The sequence below is a fragment of the Kryptolebias marmoratus genome, linkage group LG19 (genome assembly GCF_001649575.2).
Source record: "Kryptolebias marmoratus isolate JLee-2015 linkage group LG19, ASM164957v2, whole genome shotgun sequence".
In the NCBI taxonomy this organism is placed as follows: domain Eukaryota; kingdom Metazoa; phylum Chordata; class Actinopteri; order Cyprinodontiformes; family Rivulidae; genus Kryptolebias; species Kryptolebias marmoratus.
Window position 1 is genome coordinate 2,074,064 of NC_051448.1, and position 21,481 is coordinate 2,095,544.

Below are 21,481 nucleotides of genomic sequence, written 5' to 3' on the forward strand. Positions count from 1 at the left end.
TAATCATCAAAATTAAACGAAATAAACATTTGAAATATATGAGTTTGTATGTAATGTATGAATATAATATACAAGTTTCACTTTTTAAATGGAATTACTGAAATCAATCTACTTTTTCATGATATTCTAATTTTATGACCAGCACCTGTACTTTGGACTGCGATGTTTTCTTTTTCCAGGGTTCTGCAAACCTCTTATGTGACTCATCTTCATGGAATAAATAAACGAACAATACAAAAGCAAGAAGCAAATAAGTAATATTGCTAAACAACCAAAATTACCATCATTTTTATAAAACAAAGATATTTACTCTAAAAAGAGAATTCAGCAGCAAACTGCTGACTTGCCTTGATGTGTTTTAATCAGTTGTACAGATAAGGAAATGAAGCCCAAAAGGAAAAAAAAAATCTATTTTCCATTTTTTAAATATTTGGCAAAGTATATTCATTTGGCACAAACAATAAAACAACCGTTTGTCTTTTTGCTCCAGCAGCACAGAGAGCTGATGAGTCTCCATCTTGATATTAACAGTTTCTGCATTTATAGAAAAAAAGTTTGAGAAAAATGGGTAAAAAACAAACAAACTAAAAAAATCGGGAACCATAATCAATCGAAGCAAAAAGAGGAGAAAAACAACCTAAAAGTCTGCCATAACATCAGCTCTATATCACCAAGACAGATAATTATTTTGAGGGTGATGGGGTTTTAGGGCGGTCTGGGGTTTTGCTGCGTGTGTGTTAATCTGGATCAATACCTCATACATTTAAATCTAAATATATGACTGAAGTGACTGCTCAGACAGTGACTGATGACTCCTGTGCATGAAAACACACACACAAGCTGTGAGTATGAATATGGATGATGCAGACTCTGGTGGATTTACTTATCGATCTGAGCTTTACAGAGTGAGATCAAATGTCTACAATAACAACAAAAGATCTGTTGACTTGATAAATTGGTGAAACAGCAGACAGACTTATAAAAACACGAAGAGATCAGAAAATAAAAAGATGAAGGTGGCCAAATAAAAAGAAGTCAATAAAAAAGACAAAAGGTTGTAAAACTATGCAGAGATGATTATGGAGGAGGGAACGTAATGAAGAGAAAAATAGACGAGAGGAGAAAATGACGACAGCTGGTTTCAAATAAAAGAGCTTATTGTGACAATGTTAGGATGAGATGACGAAGAGATGTCCGAAAAGGACAAACAAAAAGTAGGTAGAGTAGAAGAAAAATGACAAGTGAGATGACAAAGGGGAGAACAGAAACCAAGGGTGGAGAGAAGTTGGATAAAGTGACAAAATAAAAGAGGAAAGTAGAGAGGAGTAAAAAAACATCAGTCAGGATAAAGTATTTACAAGTAACAAAAGAGGACAGAACACGAGACGAGGAAAGGAAAGGCAGTCGAGATGAGAAAACACGATGACCTGGGAGGAAGCACAAAGAGGAGGAAGAGGAGACACAAACAAAAGAGATTGGACATTTGAGAGGGGTGAAGGAGAAAGAGCAGCACTTATTTCTTAATGAGAGGCAATCAGACTGACAGCCTTTTTCTGGAGCAATCACAAACATAAAAACACATCCAGAGATTCCTTTTTTTCACTGAAGAGATTCATATTTTCAGAGAGACGTCCCTGAAGTTATTCATGATTTCAGTCATATTCATGAAAAGATAGCATTTAAGGGTTTGAAATTTAACTAAAGAAATTGTATTTTTCTGTAAAAAGGCAGTGAATGTTGAGTGCTGATTTAATTTACTGAAATATGCGAGGAAGCTAAAAGACGGATGGATGGATGGATGGATGGATGGATGGTTGTGGTCTACCTGTTTGATTCTCTGAAGGAGGGGGGGCAGCCAGTCTTTGTTGACCTCACAGTGGCTGTCCAGGAAGGTCAGGACTTTGGCCCTGGCAGCATCGGCCCCCCGGACCCTGGACCGGATCAGGCCTGACACACAAACAGAAATAATGAACGCTTCATGAACTTTATTCTCATACGTTGATACACACACCGACAGCTCAAGATGTTTATTTTTCCTCTATCTGGCCTGGATTTGGCAAATTTTAAAATTGTACCTTACAAGATAATTTTTACAGTTTTGGTTAAAAATGTTGTCGTCTTACTAACTTTACAGTTAACTATTTGTCACTGGTGCCGAATTTATTTGTTTTAAGAGTTGTAAATTTCATGCAGTTGGATAATTCCCATAAAACTCAGAAGGTGTCACAGTACCACTGAAATGCACACAACCTTCAGCATCCTCCTATAAATACACATTCTATTTAAAAGTGCTGAAACCTGAAGGAATAAAAGAATATTCTAATCGTTGGTGGGAATTGAACCATCAGGCTTGGTGGTATTAGTGCCTTGCTGTATATATTGACATCCGATCTCTTCCTTTCTCAGTGTAGCTCGCCTCCTTGCTCTCAGAGTCAGTCAGCAGAGGAGAAAATCGATGCGGGGCTCTTAGAGGCACTGTCAGACATGGAGACAACCTTTTAACAGGCGCATCACACTCTGCATGTGCACGTAAGCGTACGTCTAAGAGGAAAGGTTTGTCTGTTCGCTCTTAAAGGACAGAGAAAGAGGAGGTGTGTTGGAAATGTGTATGTTAGCTGACTGGAGGTAGTTTTAAGTGAGTGTGTGTGTGTGTGTGTGTGTGTGTGTGTGTGTGTGTGTGAGTTAGGGAGCCTGTTAGGGAGGTTCTACCTGATGGAGGCTTCTATTTGGTGTAAATGGTCTAATCAATACTCCCTGACATGCAGACAAACCCTGCACGAAAGTATGATAATCTCAGTAAATGTGTATGCATGTGCGAGGATGAGTGTGCACGTTACGGAGGGTTCATTGTGCACGCATGTGTCGGTGACATTGTACAAGAGGCCATGAAGTTCCACGCGGTGCCGTTCGGCTGAGGCTCAGCCAATTAAAAATCCCATTTCATCCTCAATAAGGCTTTATTTTCTGGATGGATGGAGCCACACACATAAACTGGACCGGCACACAGGGAGGCACAAACACTGACGGAGGAACGGAGAAACGGAGTGACCGCAGTGGGCAGTCATTTACTTACATGCACACAAACACATTTAGGCTGGGTGACTTTGTGCAGAGAAGAGTTTCAATCATTGTTTATAACTCAGAAGTGTCTACACGTCTCATAGCTGTGTTCTTCTCTGGTAATACGGACAAATTTGAGTCTGAAAACATTTGGAGGAAAACAGTTTTGCAAAAGGATGTTTCAGTGCTGAGAGCAGTTTCACAGATTTAATGTAAAATCAGATGAAAAGCTGTAAGCTGTAGAAAGATCACCATGTGTGTTTTGGTGTGTCTGTTAGCTCAGTTCAGCGTGGGCGGAGGTGAGGTTAGAAATAATGTGCACAGTCTAGAGTACAGTTTTGCAAGAGCTTTTCAAAATTCCTCCAAATGTGGCTGCATGGCTTACTGGTCGCTTGGTTGTAAACCCTCATAATTTAGTCCGACTGCAGCTGAAAATTTACACATTTTCTTTCAGTTTGAGACATTTCTGATTTGCTAACGAGTCTCAGCAGCTGCAGCTCAGTGAGATGCTACCTGAATAAAGGCACAATATTTATTGGGGGGTGGAAAGTGTGAAGCTACGTGGTGAGAATGTGGTGCGATCCTGCTGGTTGTACAGGTTTGTCAGCGTGGTGTGTGTGTGTGATGGGATCACAGCCTCGGCTTTAGGCCAAATTATTAACAGCTACACCACGTTGGAGTGAATGAGCCCCATGCCTTCGATTTGCTGCCACCAGGCTCCAAACAGGAACCTGATATGGTGCTACGATGATGTAAAACCACCAAAATCTTGCTATGGAAGTTTTGTGCATGCTTTAATTGTACACACATATCGCTCCCACCGGATTCTTAATACATGTCTGAAGACGTCACCAAGTCCTGCAAAGAGCATCTACCTTCTGATTCCTTTACACTACACCAGCTCTATACCCTACTTGGCAGACTGACATTCAAACTTTGATTATTTCCAAGTTAAGTTTATGCATTTAATAACTTTTTTAAATGACTCACACATATTTCAGTCATGCCTTCACGGCTGTCAAGCAGAAACCTTGTATCTCCAAAAACTTTTCAGGAAATAAACAAACAAATCTTTCTTTTCCAGTAAATAAACAGTGCAGCCTCAGGTTCAGATGGTCTTTTGAACACTTTTCATTGGTTAACTAACCATAAAACCACAGACAGGTGTGAAGGGTGACAAATAGATTTGATTTATGCAGAAAGAAAAAAATGGCAAAACATGGAGATCCAAGGTTACGGCCTGACAGAGACAAAAGGAAACAAGCTTTAGATTGGGTTTGGTTTTATGTTAGCAGTGAGAGGTTAAATAAAGTAAACGCCACAGTGTGTCCTCACAAATATATAAATCTCGTGGTTATCATAAATGACACACAAAACCAGACTGGTGTGTTTTTATGACCATTAAAAAGGCAATCAAGTTGGAAAGCCTGAAGTCACGAACTATTAACAAGGCAAACTGATGATCCCTGCTCGTGTGTCTGTGTGTGTGTGTGAACATGTGTGTGTGTGTGTGTGTGTGAGGGTGTGTGTGTGTGTGTGTGTGAGGGTGTGTGTGTGTGTGTGAGGGTGGCTGCCATAATGAAATCCTTCAGTGGCAGCATGTAGAACAACGGATGGAGAGGTAAGTGAAAGACAGAACAGAGAGAGAAAAACAAAAAAACGACCAAGGTAGAAATGAAAGATACATGAATAAATGTGGAAGAAACTGAAAGGATGAAGAGGAGGATTCAAAAAGGATGGAACAGAAACACTTTAGTGGAGTGAAGACTATTATTTTAAAGTAGTTCTGTGAGTTCAAATGGAACTGCTCTTACTGAGCTACAGCAATGTGAGAAGTGGCTTTAAGTGTTTTCTACTTTTAGTTTTCCCCATAAAAAAGTGCTTTGTGACCTGCGGTAACAATGGAAAATGTCTCAGGCTGTCACTTCACAGACAAGATGCACTTTTATGACGAATTTCAGTTCATCTTCAAACAAAACCGCTGCAGAGTGGAGAACTGCACCTTTGGCAGGAAGGATCGCAGCTCGAGCAGGGAGTTGGCTCTACACTGCTTTATGTCACTGAGCTACAGAAACCCTGGAATGACCGACACCAAGCAAGCTATGCTAACGAGTTTTTAAAGGTTTTTCCTCATCTTTGGGATTCCAAAGTGGAACATCAGGAGGTGAAAGGTTGTTACCAACATGCTGCCTCCTCTGCAGCATCAGAGCTCTGAATACCTTCAGCTTTAACACCTTTAAATTCATTTACATTCATCCAGAATTACCTGCAGCGGGATTAAAACCACATTTTTAAACATTTTTGTGGTCTTTAAGATGTCAGAGTGCTCCTGATCGTCATTCTGTTGAAACGTTGTGTTAATTTCTTTAGTGCTTTCATTTGTATTCTATATTTAAAAGCATGGAGGCAGCTCTAAATGGATTTTATACAAAATGATGAGCAGAACCAATGCATACCATGTATTAACCATTAAACTGAGAAGTCACATCCAGATTTACTGTGACTACATTAACTCAACACTGATTGTCATTTTGGGAATTTGGTCTTTTTAGTAATAAATTCTGAAGCTTAAAATTCTTTTACCCCAAATTAAATATTAAAAACGTAAAGTTATGTTTGAATATGCAGTAGAGGAGGCAGTTATCATCTGTTTCTGTCACAGCAATGTGGATGATTCTGAATTGATTTAAAATAGTCAAAAATCAATTATTATTATTATTATTAAATAACAACACGGTGCAGAAACAGCACCTGGACAGTTTTTGCTCTGAAGACAAGACAGGTAATCAAATTTATTATAAAAACAATTTAATCAACAATCATTAGAGACATTTTCTGCTGTATGAGCATCACTTTTTACCTAATCAGTGAATATTCTGTTGAGCTGAAGGTTTTTGATGCATTTTTGTTAAATATTTGTCAATATTTATGACATTTTTGATATTTCCCAATTTAATTTTTACATTTTTAATGAATCCATCATAAGATAAGATATGTTTTAGATGAAAAATTGTGGAATTAAAAAATAAATAAATTAAATTCTGGGTGAAATAAAACTGATTTCATCTGACCGTAGAGTATATTAGAAAGGCAGAATGTTCCTGATTTTATTTCTTTGTGTTTAATATTTCACACTCACTTTGTCAGGGATTTAAGGGGAAGTTCAACAGGAAGGTTTCAATACTTTGAAATGCATCAAACCCAGTTTTTTAATCTCATCGCAGCCCATCTGAATCATAATCGAACCGTGAAGTATCAGAAGATTTCCACCCCTAATATGCAGCAGGTTTGATTTGGGATTCAGGTAAAAAACTGATATTTTTTGAACAGAATGTCTCTATTTTTGCTCTCAGCTCCGTTTAAACAGCAGCACCTGTGATTTCAGCTCATTTTACTTCTGCAGGTTTGAACCCAGAGATTAGAGTTTATTTTTCTCAGTTCTGTCTGAGTACACGACAATGAAGCTTAGGCCAGATGGTTTTGATTAAAAACAAACAATTATAACACTAAAAAAGTAAAACCAAACATCTACAGAACCAGTATAGATGAGTTAACCTTCTCACTCAGACAAACATATGAATTTGTTGTCATACCTTCTCGCTTGTTGTTGCGGAGACATTTGACTTTGGGCAGCTTGGTGAGAAGCTGGCAGTCACTTTCTGAAAATAAAAAAAAACCCACCATGAATAAAATATGAATATTGAATACTGAACATTGTGTGCTTTGAAAGATTATGATTTCTCTTAAACTCAGCAGGAGTGTTTCGCGGTTTGCTGAAAACCTCTTCAACAGCAGGACAACAATTCAAAGCTTTGGGTTTGATAAATCAGACATTTGTCTGCTTGCTGCTCAGCTGAATCTCTGCTCCCTGCTGGATTTTTGACTTGTTTTCATTTAATGCTTTAAATTTAGCCGCCTGCAAGAACGCATATTTAGAGAATAGTCTGATGGAAAGTGTCAAAGGAGAAAAGGGAAGCAGAATCCCCAGGATACAAGTCATTTTACAGAAGTGAATAATAAATTCTTAATACTTGTTGCTAAATAATACATGAATATTGGATACATAATACATGGAGCAAAGTAGTAATATTTGAAAATAATGCCTGATAACAATGAACCAGTAAAAGTGGTTAAGCCTGTTAGGCTGAAATGCAACATTTTGAGTAGAATTCATTTTTATGAACAGATTTTTTTAACCTCTTTCTGCCAGAACAACCAGTGACTTTACTAACCTGGTAACTAAAACCTGGTTAGTAAAGTTACTGGGCCTGGTTTGGACCAATCAGGTAAGTTTAGATGTTTAAATCTCCCTGTAGAATTTAAAATCGTACTTCTAACATCCAAAGCTCTCAACAATCAATCCCCATCTTATATTAAAGATCTTCTTGTTCCATATTTTGCTAACAGAGGTCTTTGCTCTCAGGCTGCAGGTTTATTTGTGGTTCCTAGAGTTCCTATAAACAGAACAGGAGGCAGAGCTTTCAGTCCTCAGGTTGACACCCTGGCTCCTTTTAAGACCAGGATTAAGACTTTCCTCTCTGATAAATCCTAGAGTTCGGGTTAGTTTGGGTTTCCTGAGCTCTCCTTTAGCTCAGACAGCTGGAGGACAAACTGTCCACATGTCCTCACCCTGCTGCCGTCTTTGCTCTCTCTGCTCTCTCTGCTCTCCAGGTTTACACATGAAATTCTTCCCTGTCCTCTAAAAACCCCAGCTGGTGGAGGAAGATGGCCGCTCATCCTGGTTCTGGTTCTGGTTCTGTTGGAGGTTTCTGTCGTTCCTTTCCACTGTCGCCTCTGTGCTGCTCAGGATGGAGGATTGCATCAAAGATCAGATGCAATCTGAATTTGTACTGAATGTGAATATATTGTATTTTATTATAAGAATTAATTGGATCAATTTAGGACTTGTTTTTTAAATAGTGCCTGTTTTCACTTTTGTTGTGAATTGGTGCTTTCTAAATGAACTGAGTTGAAGTTCTGTTTTTATTTGAGGACCAACTGGAGATGGTCCAAAGGCCAATTTCAGCCTTCAGGTAGTATTTTCTCTACGAGTGATCTTAAATCTCAAACTTTTCAGATTCAGACCCACAAACAAACATCAGCAGAGACTTTTAACTCAGACTGGAATAAAGTACATAAATATTGGTAAAACCCAATCAAACAAAGAGATAATAGTTACACTAACAGCCTAATATGTCAAATATTTTCCATGTTCTGTAACAAATATATCAAAAATATGGCAGCAGTCGTGTTGAGCTGTAAGTTGAGACATTATAGAACATCTGACCTGCTTTAAAAAGAGATCTGACCAGAGTTTGGTGAACATTATGTGCACTCAGATATAAAATAAATTCTGAAATATGAACTAAATTAGAGAACAAGACAAGACGTAGGCAGCCAATAATGCTGGAGTTTTTGTGGTTTGAATGTTTGCGTTCTTATTATTTGACTTGTTGTAAAACCTTTAAATGTTTCTCAAACAAATCATTACAAAGACTCAAGAGCCAGACTCAATCAGATTGAAGTATTTGTTGTTTTTCCTGAGTGGTGTTGTGTCTCCTCTGAGTTCAATGTCACTATAAATGTTTAAAGTCCACGCATTAAATTGTTTGCTCTGTTTATCCTGCTGCTGCTCATTAGCACATATTCTTTCTTTAGTTGTTTACTTGCACACATCGGTCTCCGGTGCTGATTGCATCCATCCTGATGCCTCATCTGTCTTGATAATTTCTTCACAGTCTAAATGTGGCACTATTTAACCTCCATCACTTCAATTCTCACTCCTGCTGCTGCGCTCGTAGCTCGATCCATCCCGACGGGCTGTCAGGCTGGCGACAGAGGAGATGGGAAATGTGAGAAATGACGATGTAAAATCATCAGCTGTGGAGCGTGTTGGTGTTGTTGTTTCAGCTGGAATATGTGCTGATGATCATGTTTCACTTCCTGACAAACTAAGTTTATGTGAAAAGCTCATCTATGTTAAATCCAATTCCCTTGGTAGGAGTCAGAAAACTGGTCTTTCCTCATGTTGTCCTGCAGGAGTTTACAGTCTTACTTATTGAAGTTAAACCAAATTAACTTTACTGATAAATCACATTTAAACCATGAGATTGGACCAAAATGCTGCACAAAGCTAAATTACAGGCATTGGGATAATTACAACAGATTTATTGATTGTTTGAAAGCTGAATTAGAAATCACATTACTTCTCCATAGAAATGATCACATTTAACTTCTTTATCTTGGAAAAGAAGAAATCCCACATCATCTTCTTCATTTTTAAGACCTATATAATCATTAGCTTGAACTTTTTTATTGGATTTGTTGGAATATAATTGTTTACCAACTATATTAGTCAAAATTAGACTAAAAATCTTTATTATTTAAAACTTTTTTTACAATTTCAGCTTAAATATCGTCTTGTTTTTAGTATCTAGATCATTTTCTTGGTCTTTTCTGGATCTTTCACCTGGACTTTGTGTGTCTGAAGACAAACTGAGCTCAGCTGCAGATGAAATAGTGTCTTCTCTTTGAACATGTTTGACTTTTTTTCCTCCTATCAACACTTTATTCTTTAAACTCCGCAGCCAGCTGCTGTGGACACATTAGCTCTGACTTGTTATGTAGGCCTGATCTCTATAATCTCTGACCTGGAAGAAACCTGCGGAGTGTGTGTGAGTCTTTGCATGTGTTAGACCTGCAGCTGCGTCTCACCGTCGTTACTGAAGTCGTCCACCAGAATGATCTCATGGATGAGATGAACTGGAGTTCTGTTTAAAACGCTGGAGAGGAAAACAGAGCAGAGGATTAATCTAATATGTAACAACACATCCTGAACATGAGTCTGGAAATGCACAAATTAAAAAAAAACACAAGTAAATGCCAACCACACACACACAGGTGCTCATGGAGCTATTATACATGCACAGCACAGCAGATGAAACAACATATTGAAAATGTCAGCGCAAATTCCCGTTATGAAAATGTATGATGTGTCGCATCTAAGAAACTATTTCATTAAAGCGGGAGATTGAAACATAAAAAATTCATAAGTTTTACAGGAGGAAAATGAGAAAATGTGTTTTGTTCTGGGTGGGTTTCTGCTCTATTTTATTTCATTATTTCTACTGTTCAATAACCTTTGTTCATTATCCCCTCTGGATATGACTGAGGAGGGGAGGGGGAGGACAAGGAACGGCTGGAGAACAGGGAGGCGAGAGGAAAATAAAAAACACCGGATAAAGTAATGATTAAAGTAATGACTGGAATATAGGGGGACGAGAAAATGATCAAATAAAACGGGTGATATGATGACTGGAAGGAGCAGGAGGGGAAAAGGTGAAAGAAACTGAGGACAGAAACGCAAAAAGAATACAGAAGAGAAAAAACTATTAGGAAAAATACATGAAATTTAATATGAAACATGAGAAAACTAGAAAGAGAATAAAATATCTGCAAAGGCGAAGAAAGGACATTCAACATGAAAAAGAAAGGCGGGATAAAAGAGAAAAGACCAGACAGAATCACAGAAGATAAAAAGATTAAAAGAGAAATAGCAAAAGAATAAAAGAAATATGGTAAAAGATAAAAACAAAGCAGTTGGAGAAGAAAATGGAAACAAAAAGAACAACAAGGAGAAAAGTCCAAAGAAAGACAAGATCAGAATATTAGGAGGAGAAAGAAGGTAAGTAAATATGCATAACAAACTATATATGATACAAAAAGTCTTTATCTGCTTTTTAATTTGTCAGAATTTATTTTAATGTAAAATCCAGTTGAGGATTGATTCCCTGCATCATGGCGTGTCAGAAACAGACTCAAATACTGACTCAGGAAGCCAGCAGGTGATAAACTAACTCCATTTTTCAAAATAAAAGTCCTTAAGCATAAAACCGAAAACGAGAAGGTCTGTTCCTTTTCAGTCCGCCGGCACACGACCCGGCTGGAAGTCGTGACAAGCGTCAAAGGAGGAGTTTTCCTCTTAAATGGAGGGAAAAATGTTTTCCAGTGAGAGGAGGCGACACTTTAAATCAGGCTGATCCAAACTGAGCGGGACTTTAACAGTTAGCAGCATAAATGTGCAACAGAGACGTAAAACATGCAGGAAATAACCTGCAGGTTGTTGCACAACCTGGAATTCATTTCCTCCAACAGATTCCTCTGAACGTGGATCAAGGATGGGCAGCGATTTCTGAATATTCAAAGTCTAGCTAGGATAGGAAAATCTGAAGAATAAACAGAATTGTTTTTTTATTTCTATACTGGCACCTGGTCGGGACATGCCGAGTTGTTTCTGAAAGGTTTTTATTTCCAGTTGTGGTGTTTTCCTTTTTAACAGCATTAAAAAGAAAAGAGGAGAGATTATAAAATGGGAACTTTGGTCATGAGTGAGCTCAGCTTTACTGACAGATACATAAAAAAAGAATTATTGGTCAAAATTCAAAGAGAGTTTTTTGCACATTCCTAAAGTGGATGTAAGCTTTTGCTGCTGTGAAATGTGAAAACATCACCTATCCTGTCAGCTGACATGTTAAAAAACTGACAACCAATAAAAAAAGGCATTAAGTAATAAACACTAAGGCTTGTGATGACAGATGCAGTGAAGATGAGTTCATTCGTTTCTGAGACCTGATGTTGGATCAAACAGGAAGTAAATTCAACTCTTTGCAAAACGAGGGCTAGACTTTACAAAATAAAAGAGTTTAGAGTAGAACATTATGTAGTTAAAGAAAAGAAATGTGCAGAATTTGTAACAAACTCTAGAAATAAAAAAGCAAATTTAAACTTTAGAAAACCAGAGCTGGAAAGTGTACACAACCCCCCCCCCCTCCCTCAGTTTTTGAAGAGGCAAATGGGCTTCGTTGAGTGAGTCTGAACAAAACAAGGAGGTGGACAGGAATGTAAAGAGGTGAAAGTTACCATCAAGACCCTGGACCCCATCAGGAGGAAAGTGATGGATGGTTGTTTGGAGGGAGGGGGCCGCGAGATTAAAGAAGGAGGGATGATAAAGGAGAGGCAGAGAGGGAGAGTGGGAGATGGCAGGCTGGTAAGGGAGACAAATAATCCTGATTGTAACTCTGTCTCTCTGTGGAGCCGAGAGCCGATCAGCAGAGATGGATGAACAGATTGATGAATGATACGGAGAGGAGGAGGGAGGAGAGAAGATGGGCAGAAATACGAGGAGAGGTGAGGGGTAATAAAATAAAGAAGAAAGAGAAGGATGGGCTTCAGGTGGAGAGAAATAAAGGCACATAATGATGGAAGAATGAAGTGATTAGATGAAAGGAAAAAGAAGATCTGTCTGTGGAGTTACTTCCAATACATCACAAACCTTAGCATCAGACTGGGAGAAAATTTGTATTTTAGGCCAAAGTTAAATCATAAAACAACCTTTACATGATCAAAAAATACCTGCTGTAGGCTCTGTTCAGACTAAAACCTATAACTTCCTCTTTAGACCTGTTAGGGTAGCATTTCCTTTGGTTAGTTTTATAATTTTCCTAAATAATTTCCTTGTGAGTACTTCTTTTTCTGACCGTTTTAAACGTACCATTATTCATCTGCTGCTAAAGGAGCCTAAATTGAAGTCCTTATCTTTAAGTAACTGTAGCCCAAACTCCAAGCTTTTTAGTCTTTTCTATCTAAGGTTTTGGAGAAAGTAAATTCTGCCCAGTTGTTATCATTTATAAACGATAACCGTGCTTTAAACTGATTCCAGATGTGTTTAAGAGCACTTAGTATGCTGTTTATGTCCCATATGAATACAGACAAAGAACAATGCTCAGTTTTAGGTCTTGTTCACATGTTTTGTGGACGAGATACCCTAAAGATACTCTTGTTAACACAGCAGGATTTCTAGAAATGTTGGAAAATGACCCAAAACGTTGCAATAAATACGTCAGGCCTGTATGCTGTAACACTGCCACCAAAAACAGGAAACAAGATGCAGATTTAGTCATTTAATAACAAAAAGACAGCAGACATTCTGTTTAGTTGCCTAAATTCTGGATGGTTCTAAGCTTGGCAGCCAATTAAATAAGAGTCTTGATGGTGTGAACTGATACTAAGAGTTTGGCTGGTTAAGTCGAACATTTTAAGATTTGTGTTTCTCTAAGGTAAAACAACCTAAAAGATCTGGTAATTTCTTTCAACAGCTACAATTCTTCTTCTTCTCTCCACTGAGTCAAAGCCTGAAACCCTCCACTGTGGAAATGATTTTCCTTCACGAGTCGGAATCAGAGTACCACCTTTTCCTCGCTTTTCTCCTCTCCTCACATGCAGAGCTGGTGTTATTGCTTGTTTTTTTTTTAGCAGACAGATTTATCTTTGCAGCTGACAAAATTACAAACTGGGAGCTTCACACTTGCCAACAGTATCTCCCGCTGGAAGCTTTAAAAACTCTCCCTGTGTCGTCCTGAAACCGGGTTATTGAGAGAAGCTGGGGTCAAAAGAACGAGGCGTGGCGTCCAGCTGAAAAAAGTAAAAGAATCAACTGTTTTTGGCTCTTCTGATCATGTTTCAAACATCAAGAGGTTCAGGAAAGTAGGAGCAATTTGGAATAAAAATGCAACAGCAGTGCAATGAGATCTGATCACATTTACACAAAGTTGTGAAGCAGATTTATGCAGCTGTTCCAAAAAAGGACCTATATAAAACAATATTTATTACATTGTATTACCTGGGTTTTATTATAACACACACGTTAGCAAAATAAGAAATACATTAAAGGACTACTTCACTTTATTTCAACTGCTCCATCCTTATGTAGCACCTTTTTTACTTCTCCCAGGTTCTGCAAAGCACTTTACAACGTTTCTTGTTCACAAATTCACACTCGAACAGCGCTTTTAATGATGTATTTTACGCTCTCTTTAAGCTCCACTTTTTATTCTCACCCATACACTGATGAACATTATGGGGTAGTTTGGAGATCAAACCCCTAATCCTCTGATTGGAAGCCACCTCCACCCTTAGGTGGTCATTCAAAAAAGTAAAGTGAGATGGCAGAAAGTGCTGATCAGTGATGCTCACGCCTTGATATTAACACTATGTCTGATCTGTGAGACTCATTTTAAAAGATGCAGCAGCAAAGAAGTTTGGAACACAACACTCTAAATCTTCTATAAAGGATGGTTTAAAGAGTCCGACAATAAATGAGCAAACTGAAACTCCATTATCCAGCATTTTGGAGAATCTGACCAGCTCCTATCACGGCTGTTCCTTAGATACTTCTGGATCATTTCACTTTGTTAGGAGCCTTCCTAAGCCATAAAGGCTATTCAAGTGAGGAGTCTTATTTGCTACAAGTTAATTCCAGGTTTATTATTTTTAACTAGCTACTGTCACAGGAGCCTCCGGGAGGTTTTAAAAAGATCAGGGCCCCTGTTAATCTTGGGGCGGAACATCAAAACCAAAAGCCATGGCGAAATTTCACGAGTTTATTAGCTTATTGTCATATAAGGATACTGAAAAACGCTGCAATGCGGGAGTTTCTGAATCGCCCTTTGAATCGTACATTGGATTTTTACTTTACAGTTGATGTTCCTGAGAACAACGCAGTCACAACTCAACCCTCTCTTATATCCATATTCAAAACTATTTCTCCAAAGAAGGCATGTTGTCTATTGTAACAACAATTTGTTTTATGGAGGACTCTCAGCTACTACAACACTAAATCTTAGCCCAGTATCTGTAAAATTTGCTGAGTTACAGACATTTTTGTGTTTGCTGAGGTTGATTAGCTGTGCAGGAATCAGGTTGACTCCAAAAATTAATCTGATTACTTTCTAAGATGTTTGCAAAATATCTTGTCAACCACTGGTCAGATTTTAAAGAACAGATTATGGATAAAAGACCAGGGGGGGCAGTAGGGGTGGTGGTGTGGTGGGGGACATGGCCACCCCTGGTTTCTCCTTGAGGGTGCCCCTGGGTTGTGTCTAAATGTTATGGATGAAATCCCAAATTGATGCCCCATTGATCTTCAGCCCCATTTTATCCGTCTACATTTACACTGAAGCAGATGCACATGCTGAATGGTCACTTCTTTCTTTCGGTTTCTTGTCTCTCTCGCAGCTTCTCGATCCCGTCTCTCTGATGAACACTCTCACAGTCACTGGACTTCTTATTCTCTGGTTCACAGGCCACAAGCTTTGAGGCTTAACCTCCTCCAGGAGCGCAGAGGGAGAAGCTATCTGCAGCTCACAGAAAATATTATCACCCCTGACAATACCGCAGTCGCCTGTCACAGAATAGCAGCTCTATATCTGCGCCGCTCATTTCCAACATTCTATATATCAATTTTAGAGTATGGGGGAGGGCAATTTATGAAAAACTTTCATTACCTACAGCTGCAATTTGGAGAGAGCTTTCATCCAAAGTGCCTCGAGAGCAAAAATCTTTAGAGTTGCATGTGTGGCCCTGGTGGGACTTTAACCCCACTCTCTGGCAGTAAGAGCGCCGCCGAAGCTAAATGGGTGCTGCTGTTATCTGTCAGGGTGACGGGATCAAATCCCACAGGAGCCACTTCTACTCAGCATGCGTGTACTCAGGGTGAAGTGAAGCGTTTTTGGATGAAGGCGATAAAAGCTGCTATCAAAATAGGTCGTGCTTAGAAGCAAAACCAAAAAAAAAAGGTGAAAAGGAGAACAAAAGAAGAAAAGAAATCCAGCAGAAGAACAGCGTCTGAAAGTTAATTACGTCAAAGATGTGAAAGGACACTAGAGACGCATTACCCTTCAGTGGATGCTGATATTTTAAAAAACTTTTTTTTTTAGATTCATTTTGTTGAAAATAAAGCCTCAAATTAAAAAGAAATTGGGACGAGTAAAATGTAAAACAGCAACAGAATGCAATCATTAGGAAATCTCATATTTTATTCACAATGGAGCACAGTAAATTAATCAAATGTAGAAACAAAGAAATTTGGTCATTTTGAATTTTATGGCAGCAGCAAATCTCAAAAAGTTGGGATGGACAACAAAGTGCTAAAAAAGTGAGTGGTATTTAAACAGTTTTTTTGTATTTTCCATAAAATCAACTAAAAAAAAAAAGAAAAACTGTTTTTGTGACAAGCTGCTGGCCACAAAGAGACAAAAAATCCAATTTAAACCTATCTGTTTTGATTTGTTCGCTCTGTTTAATGCTAACACAACACTGGTTGATCCTTAGAGTTCAGAAGCCTTTTTAAGCCTGAATGAATCAGGACTCATGAAAGTTTAGTAAAATAGAAACTGTCTGAAGATAATCAGGTTCTGAGCTGCCAAAAATCAGAGAAAAGCTTCAGAAAACCTGTAAAAAATATTCCTAAAGACCACTTTGACAAGATTACAAGACAATCTGGTTCCTTCAAAGTAAAATATAAATGAGGGGATGACTCAAGACTTTTGCACAGTCCCGTAGAACTTGTTCTCGTGTTGAGCTTGCAGCATAAACGTTCCCATACTTGGCACCACTCCACAAACCCATTTTACGGTGTAATTTTTTAGCATCTTCAGTTTTTAAACCCCATATTCCACCTCAGCGCTCTGAAGCTCTGCCTCCATGAAGGCAGCAAATGTCTCTTTTTTTCTGAACATGTGACACAACTACAAAACCTCAATTACAGGTTTCAGATTGTTTTGCCTCTCTGCTGCCCAGGACTTATGGGTTTTACACCTGAGAAGTGATGCTTTCAAGTGTAAGGAGCCAGATTTCTTCTGCTCAGCTGGTTACAAGAAAAACACACAACCACTTCTTGTGAATGAGGCTCTAAATAACCACAGAATTGTGTATTTTCTGTTAGTGAGGAGCCAGATTTGTGTCTGTATCTTATCCTGAATTAGATTCGGCTCCGAACCTTTTATCCTTTCTGAAGCTCTCTCCGTTTTCAGCCTCTCTCTGCCTGATTGGTCTGCTGACAGTGGGTTCTTCCAGCCTCCACCTTGCTGGAGTAATCCATCACTTTTCTCTCCTCCTCTGCATTCAAAGCCCTTTCCATCCATCCACATTTCTCTGACTTATTTCTCTATCAAGACCTGACAGCAAAGGAGGTGTTTTCTGCAAAATGTGGTCTTAAAAAGACCATTTCTGTTACATGTTTGTCATATTTACGTAATTTAAATGTTTTAATGAGCACATTAGTCACTTTCCTGCATCTTAAATCAGCGTTTCTCTGATTGAAAGCCTTTCCCTGCAGATCTATAGGGACTGCTGTAGGAAATACATCCTGATCCAGCCACTCAGTACATCCTGTTCTGTCAAATCCTCAGTGATGCATTACGTTAAACATCAGCACCCAGAAAATATCTCCTCATCACGGCTGATCCACGATGGTATACATCTAAATTTAATCAGTCTGTGTCTGGATTCAAAGGCCCAGTTTGTCCACTTTAAATAAAGTTGTGTCTCTGCTAATCTGCAAAGATCCATATCGTTTTCCCCTGATTACTCTTCATGACTGTTTGTTTAGATGGCGCTGTGTGTGTAAGCTCATCAGCATTAATCTATTCTGTATACAAGCCATGAATGGTACCTAAATGGAATAAAAAGCTCAGAGTATTGATGATCCGACTCCTCCAGACGAATGTATATTTTCAGCTGATGGTGGATTCTGTTCAATCAAGAAGGTAAATGCCACCTGATTCAAAATAAACAATTGTTTTTGAAAAATGTCTAATCCTGTTGTAACTCCACATAAATCGTATTTTCAGCTCATGTTCAGTAAAGGAATAAAGGTCAGTAGATGATTAGACGACAGAGTGGAACAAAGGCCTTCGTCAAACAGTAAATTTGCAGTAAAACAGCAAAGATGATAAATCTCCCCCCTCCCCCTGCTAATAAATCCTCAGTGATCAGTTGCAGAGGAAGTGATCGGAACTCTTTACTGTGCGTTTTTAGGTCCAATGAATCAGAAAGTGCTGAGCTGGTGCTGATCTAGAAGGGGCATTTCTACACCAGGCTGCTGAGCGGAGCAGGAAGGCTGCTTGGCTGGACTGTAAACCGTCTGATGGGCGACTAACTTTATGAGCATTTCTGAGTCTGATTTCAGTCAGAAAGAGAAAAAACCTTGGTGATTTCTGCAGGTAAGAACCTTTTAGGTAACTCTGGTGTTCCCAAACTCTTCAGCTTCCGATCCACAAAATCACAGTGAAAATGACTTGTGATCCCAATGCAGCTGAAACATTTCAGCTAAAAACATTTAGCTGCCAGGAAAGTGCTTCTCCATCCTCATTTCAGACGTAAAAATCCCACCAGGATCTCCTGCTGCTGCTAGTTTGTGTCTTATAGCAGTGGTGTCCAATCCTGGTCCTCAGGGCCACCATCCTGCAGGTTTTACTTGTTCCTCTGCTCCAACACACCTGATGTGAATCAATGGGTGATTAACAGGCTTCTGCAGAACATGAAGAGGTGATTTAACCATGAATCAGGTGTGTTGGAGCAGAGAAACAAGGAAAACCTGCAGGATGGAGACCCTGAGGACCAGGATTGGAGACCCCTGTCTTATAGCAAATTAAAAAAGGGCAACACAAACTGTCCAAGCAACTATAAAACATTTTTAAACTAGTTTATGACAACTGCTTTCAACTCTTGCAACAAACAAGATTTCTGGAGATAATTGCTAAACCCTTTATAAGAATAAAACTGGGGGTTGTGACCTCACTGCGGGTAACGAGTCTTTAAGTCCAATCCCCCCCCAGAGGGTGAAAGCTGCTTGGAAATTTAAATGTGATTTAAAGACAGTTTATTATTAAGGAAATGATGGAGCAAGTATATTTTTCTTGATTTAACAGATTTTTGTCCAGGATGCCTGGAGTTTTTTTTTTCCTTTCTAAAAACAAAGAAAAAAAAAAAGTTCAAGAAAACAAATGAAAAATAGATTGAGTTTAATTTAATCTTATTGATATTTGGTGGTTGGCATTTCTGATGACTGCGGGCAGAATCACCGCCTGCACTTCAAAATAAAATGTCAAGGGAAGGATGTGTGAGCTGCTGTGTTCAAAGAACAGAAACGGACCCAAACAGAACCGAGCCACTCCCGACAGAGCAGAAGCAGACGTCGCTGTGGTCGAGGACACGTTTGGTGTCAGGTTTTATCAATCTGAGCTTTTAGCTTCAGACTCAGGAATAATCAAAGCTGGACTCTTTGTAGAGGCAATAAGAGCCAAATCTAGACAACATTTGTGATACCACAAAAGTACCATACCATAAAGTGTAATACATTATGGATAAAAAGTTCTGATTGGAAATTATGAACTAATGATTTAGTTACTAAGGTTGTGTCTCAATACGCTGCTGATGATTCGATGCATTAAAAGATGCAGGAGCAGCAAAAACGCAACACGATACAGCCTCTAATCACAACGCAATGTGTTTCAATGTGAGTTTTGAGAGATTCAGTGTAATACAACAAGAAAAAAAAGATGAATTGATTCGTACCGATTCACAAACGCAGCTGTGTATCATGTGACTGCACGGATGCAGTTTGGGATTAAACTAAATGCTTTGGTTCGTTAGGTCTTTAAACGGATAAAATCCAATCTGCTGCATGATTATTTGAAGAGAAAGGTTTGTGTACACTGTAAAAATAGGAAAGTAAAAAATAAAAGAAGACAACAGATCCCCTCTTCACTTTTTTAGGGGACAGATCTTCCTGCAGTTCTCCTCCTGAACACTAGGGCGTCGCTGATGAGTTGGACACTAAACAAAGAGGCTGACAGATGTAACTACTGTTGTTCAGTTTTCCTGCTTCTTTAAGTGGAAGTCTGTGGAAATTAATCAATAAAGGGATTAAATTTTACTGGTATGAAGATGTAATAAACCAGTACAGACACATGAGCAGTCTACTGATCCACCCACATGTGTTAATTGGTACAAACTGGTTAATCTTCACATTCCTACTTAATACCAAACAAGAACTATATTTTGACACAGCCTAAATTAAAAAAATTAACATAAAAAGAACAAAAAAACCCCAATAAACTAATAAAAACAAAACCCTTGGAACATGGAGGTGAAGTCGACTTACTAGATGCCAAAGATGAGTGTTAATTTTATGTAATTTAAATGAACAATAATATTATTCTGTTCTATAATTCTATACAATTATATACTTCAAACGATTTAAACAGGTTTGTAGGACTATTTAAAAAAGATTTATAATAAATTTAATTCCTTTATGTGTTTGAGCCCAAATAATCTGATTAATTAAATTCATCAATTACAAACTAGATTCTTGCTCCTAAGTGATAATGACTGATTTAAACATTTTGTTAGAACTCCGTGTCCATGTGTGCAACGGTTTAGGCTCAGCTGTGTGACCTTTGGAAGGATTTTGTTCTTTTTGTCCATTTTTCTCCTTTAATCGGAGGTCGGAGCTGCTCAGGTGGTCGAACAGGTTGCCTCCATGTCAGTGTGTCCTTTGGCAGGAGACTCGAATCCAAAAACACCCCAATGTGCTCAGTGGAGTGTGACAGAGAGGTGCTCCTAATAAATCAGACACAAAAGTGCAATTTGAAAATGTAAATTTGGCTCGCAGAGAAAAGAGCTTTAAGTGAGCGGTCAACAAAAGCAAAGAAGTGATTTTAAATGCAGCTCAAACTCGTGTGTTTTGTATCACACATATTGTTGTCAAAGTGCCATTGTGTTGTGTTTTCTGACAAAGACAGGACAATAACCCCATTCAACGAATAATGAATGCATGCACACAAAAGCAGATGATAAGTGCAGTCTGGATATCAAAACAAACACGTTTAGCTGTTTAATTAAACCTTTTCAGCAGCCGGTTAAACATCCTGCACTGGTAGATGTTTAGCATCAAAAATGAATTCAGCACAAGATTATTAATCAATTAAACAGGTTTTATTTTATCTCGTTTATATCCTCTCCTAGGATTCTTCTCTTTGTTCCACATTAAACTTTACATTATTAAATTAATAATACTTCTTACATAAAAAACATTCAAAGTTTCCTGATTTTTCTCCTTTTCTCTTGTGTCTGCTGAGTAACTGCTGTCCACGTTTCTTTCTTTCTTTTTTATTTTTTTGAGAAAAACTCACAAAGCCAAGCAAACCGAGCCCCTCAGAACCAAACGTCCTTCTGCCTTCATCTTCTGCCCGTCTCCATCTCGCAGGCTGCTTATCTTTGGCTTCGCAGAGGCAGAAGAAGATGAGATCAATTTTCGGATCAGACCTTGATTAAATATCGACGAGAACCGGCTCGCCCTCAGAACGCAACTCTTTGATCACGAGATGAAAAGATTTCAAAGTGCCCATCATTGTCTCAGAAATCAAACTTATTTAAGTTTGGCACGCTGTACTGCAGAGCCCGAAAGTGCATAAAAGTCCAAAATTATAGGCTTTTTAATGTAATTGTAGGCGTTCAATACATCCTAAGTGTTTCTAGAGATTATAGAGCGCAGAGAAAAACCTCTCTGTTATCTCTTGTC

The 21,481-nt window shown here is 38.5% G+C and overlaps 1 protein-coding gene across 3 annotated transcripts in view; it reads right to left on the bottom strand.

Annotated features, from left to right (window-relative positions):
* Positions 1-21,481, bottom strand: part of galnt14 (UDP-N-acetyl-alpha-D-galactosamine:polypeptide N-acetylgalactosaminyltransferase 14 (GalNAc-T14)) — a 144,493-nt gene that overhangs the window by 34,558 nt on the left and 88,454 nt on the right. For all 3 annotated transcript variants that reach the window (XM_017434922.3, XM_037981566.1, XM_025010265.2), the window contains exons 4-6: positions 9,775-9,842; positions 6,654-6,719; positions 1,826-1,947 (exon numbers count right to left, since the gene is read on the bottom strand). In XM_017434922.3, the coding sequence (XP_017290411.2) occupies positions 1,826-1,947; positions 6,654-6,719; positions 9,775-9,842 (256 nt within the window). The remainder of the gene's footprint in view (positions 1-1,825; positions 1,948-6,653; positions 6,720-9,774; positions 9,843-21,481) is intronic.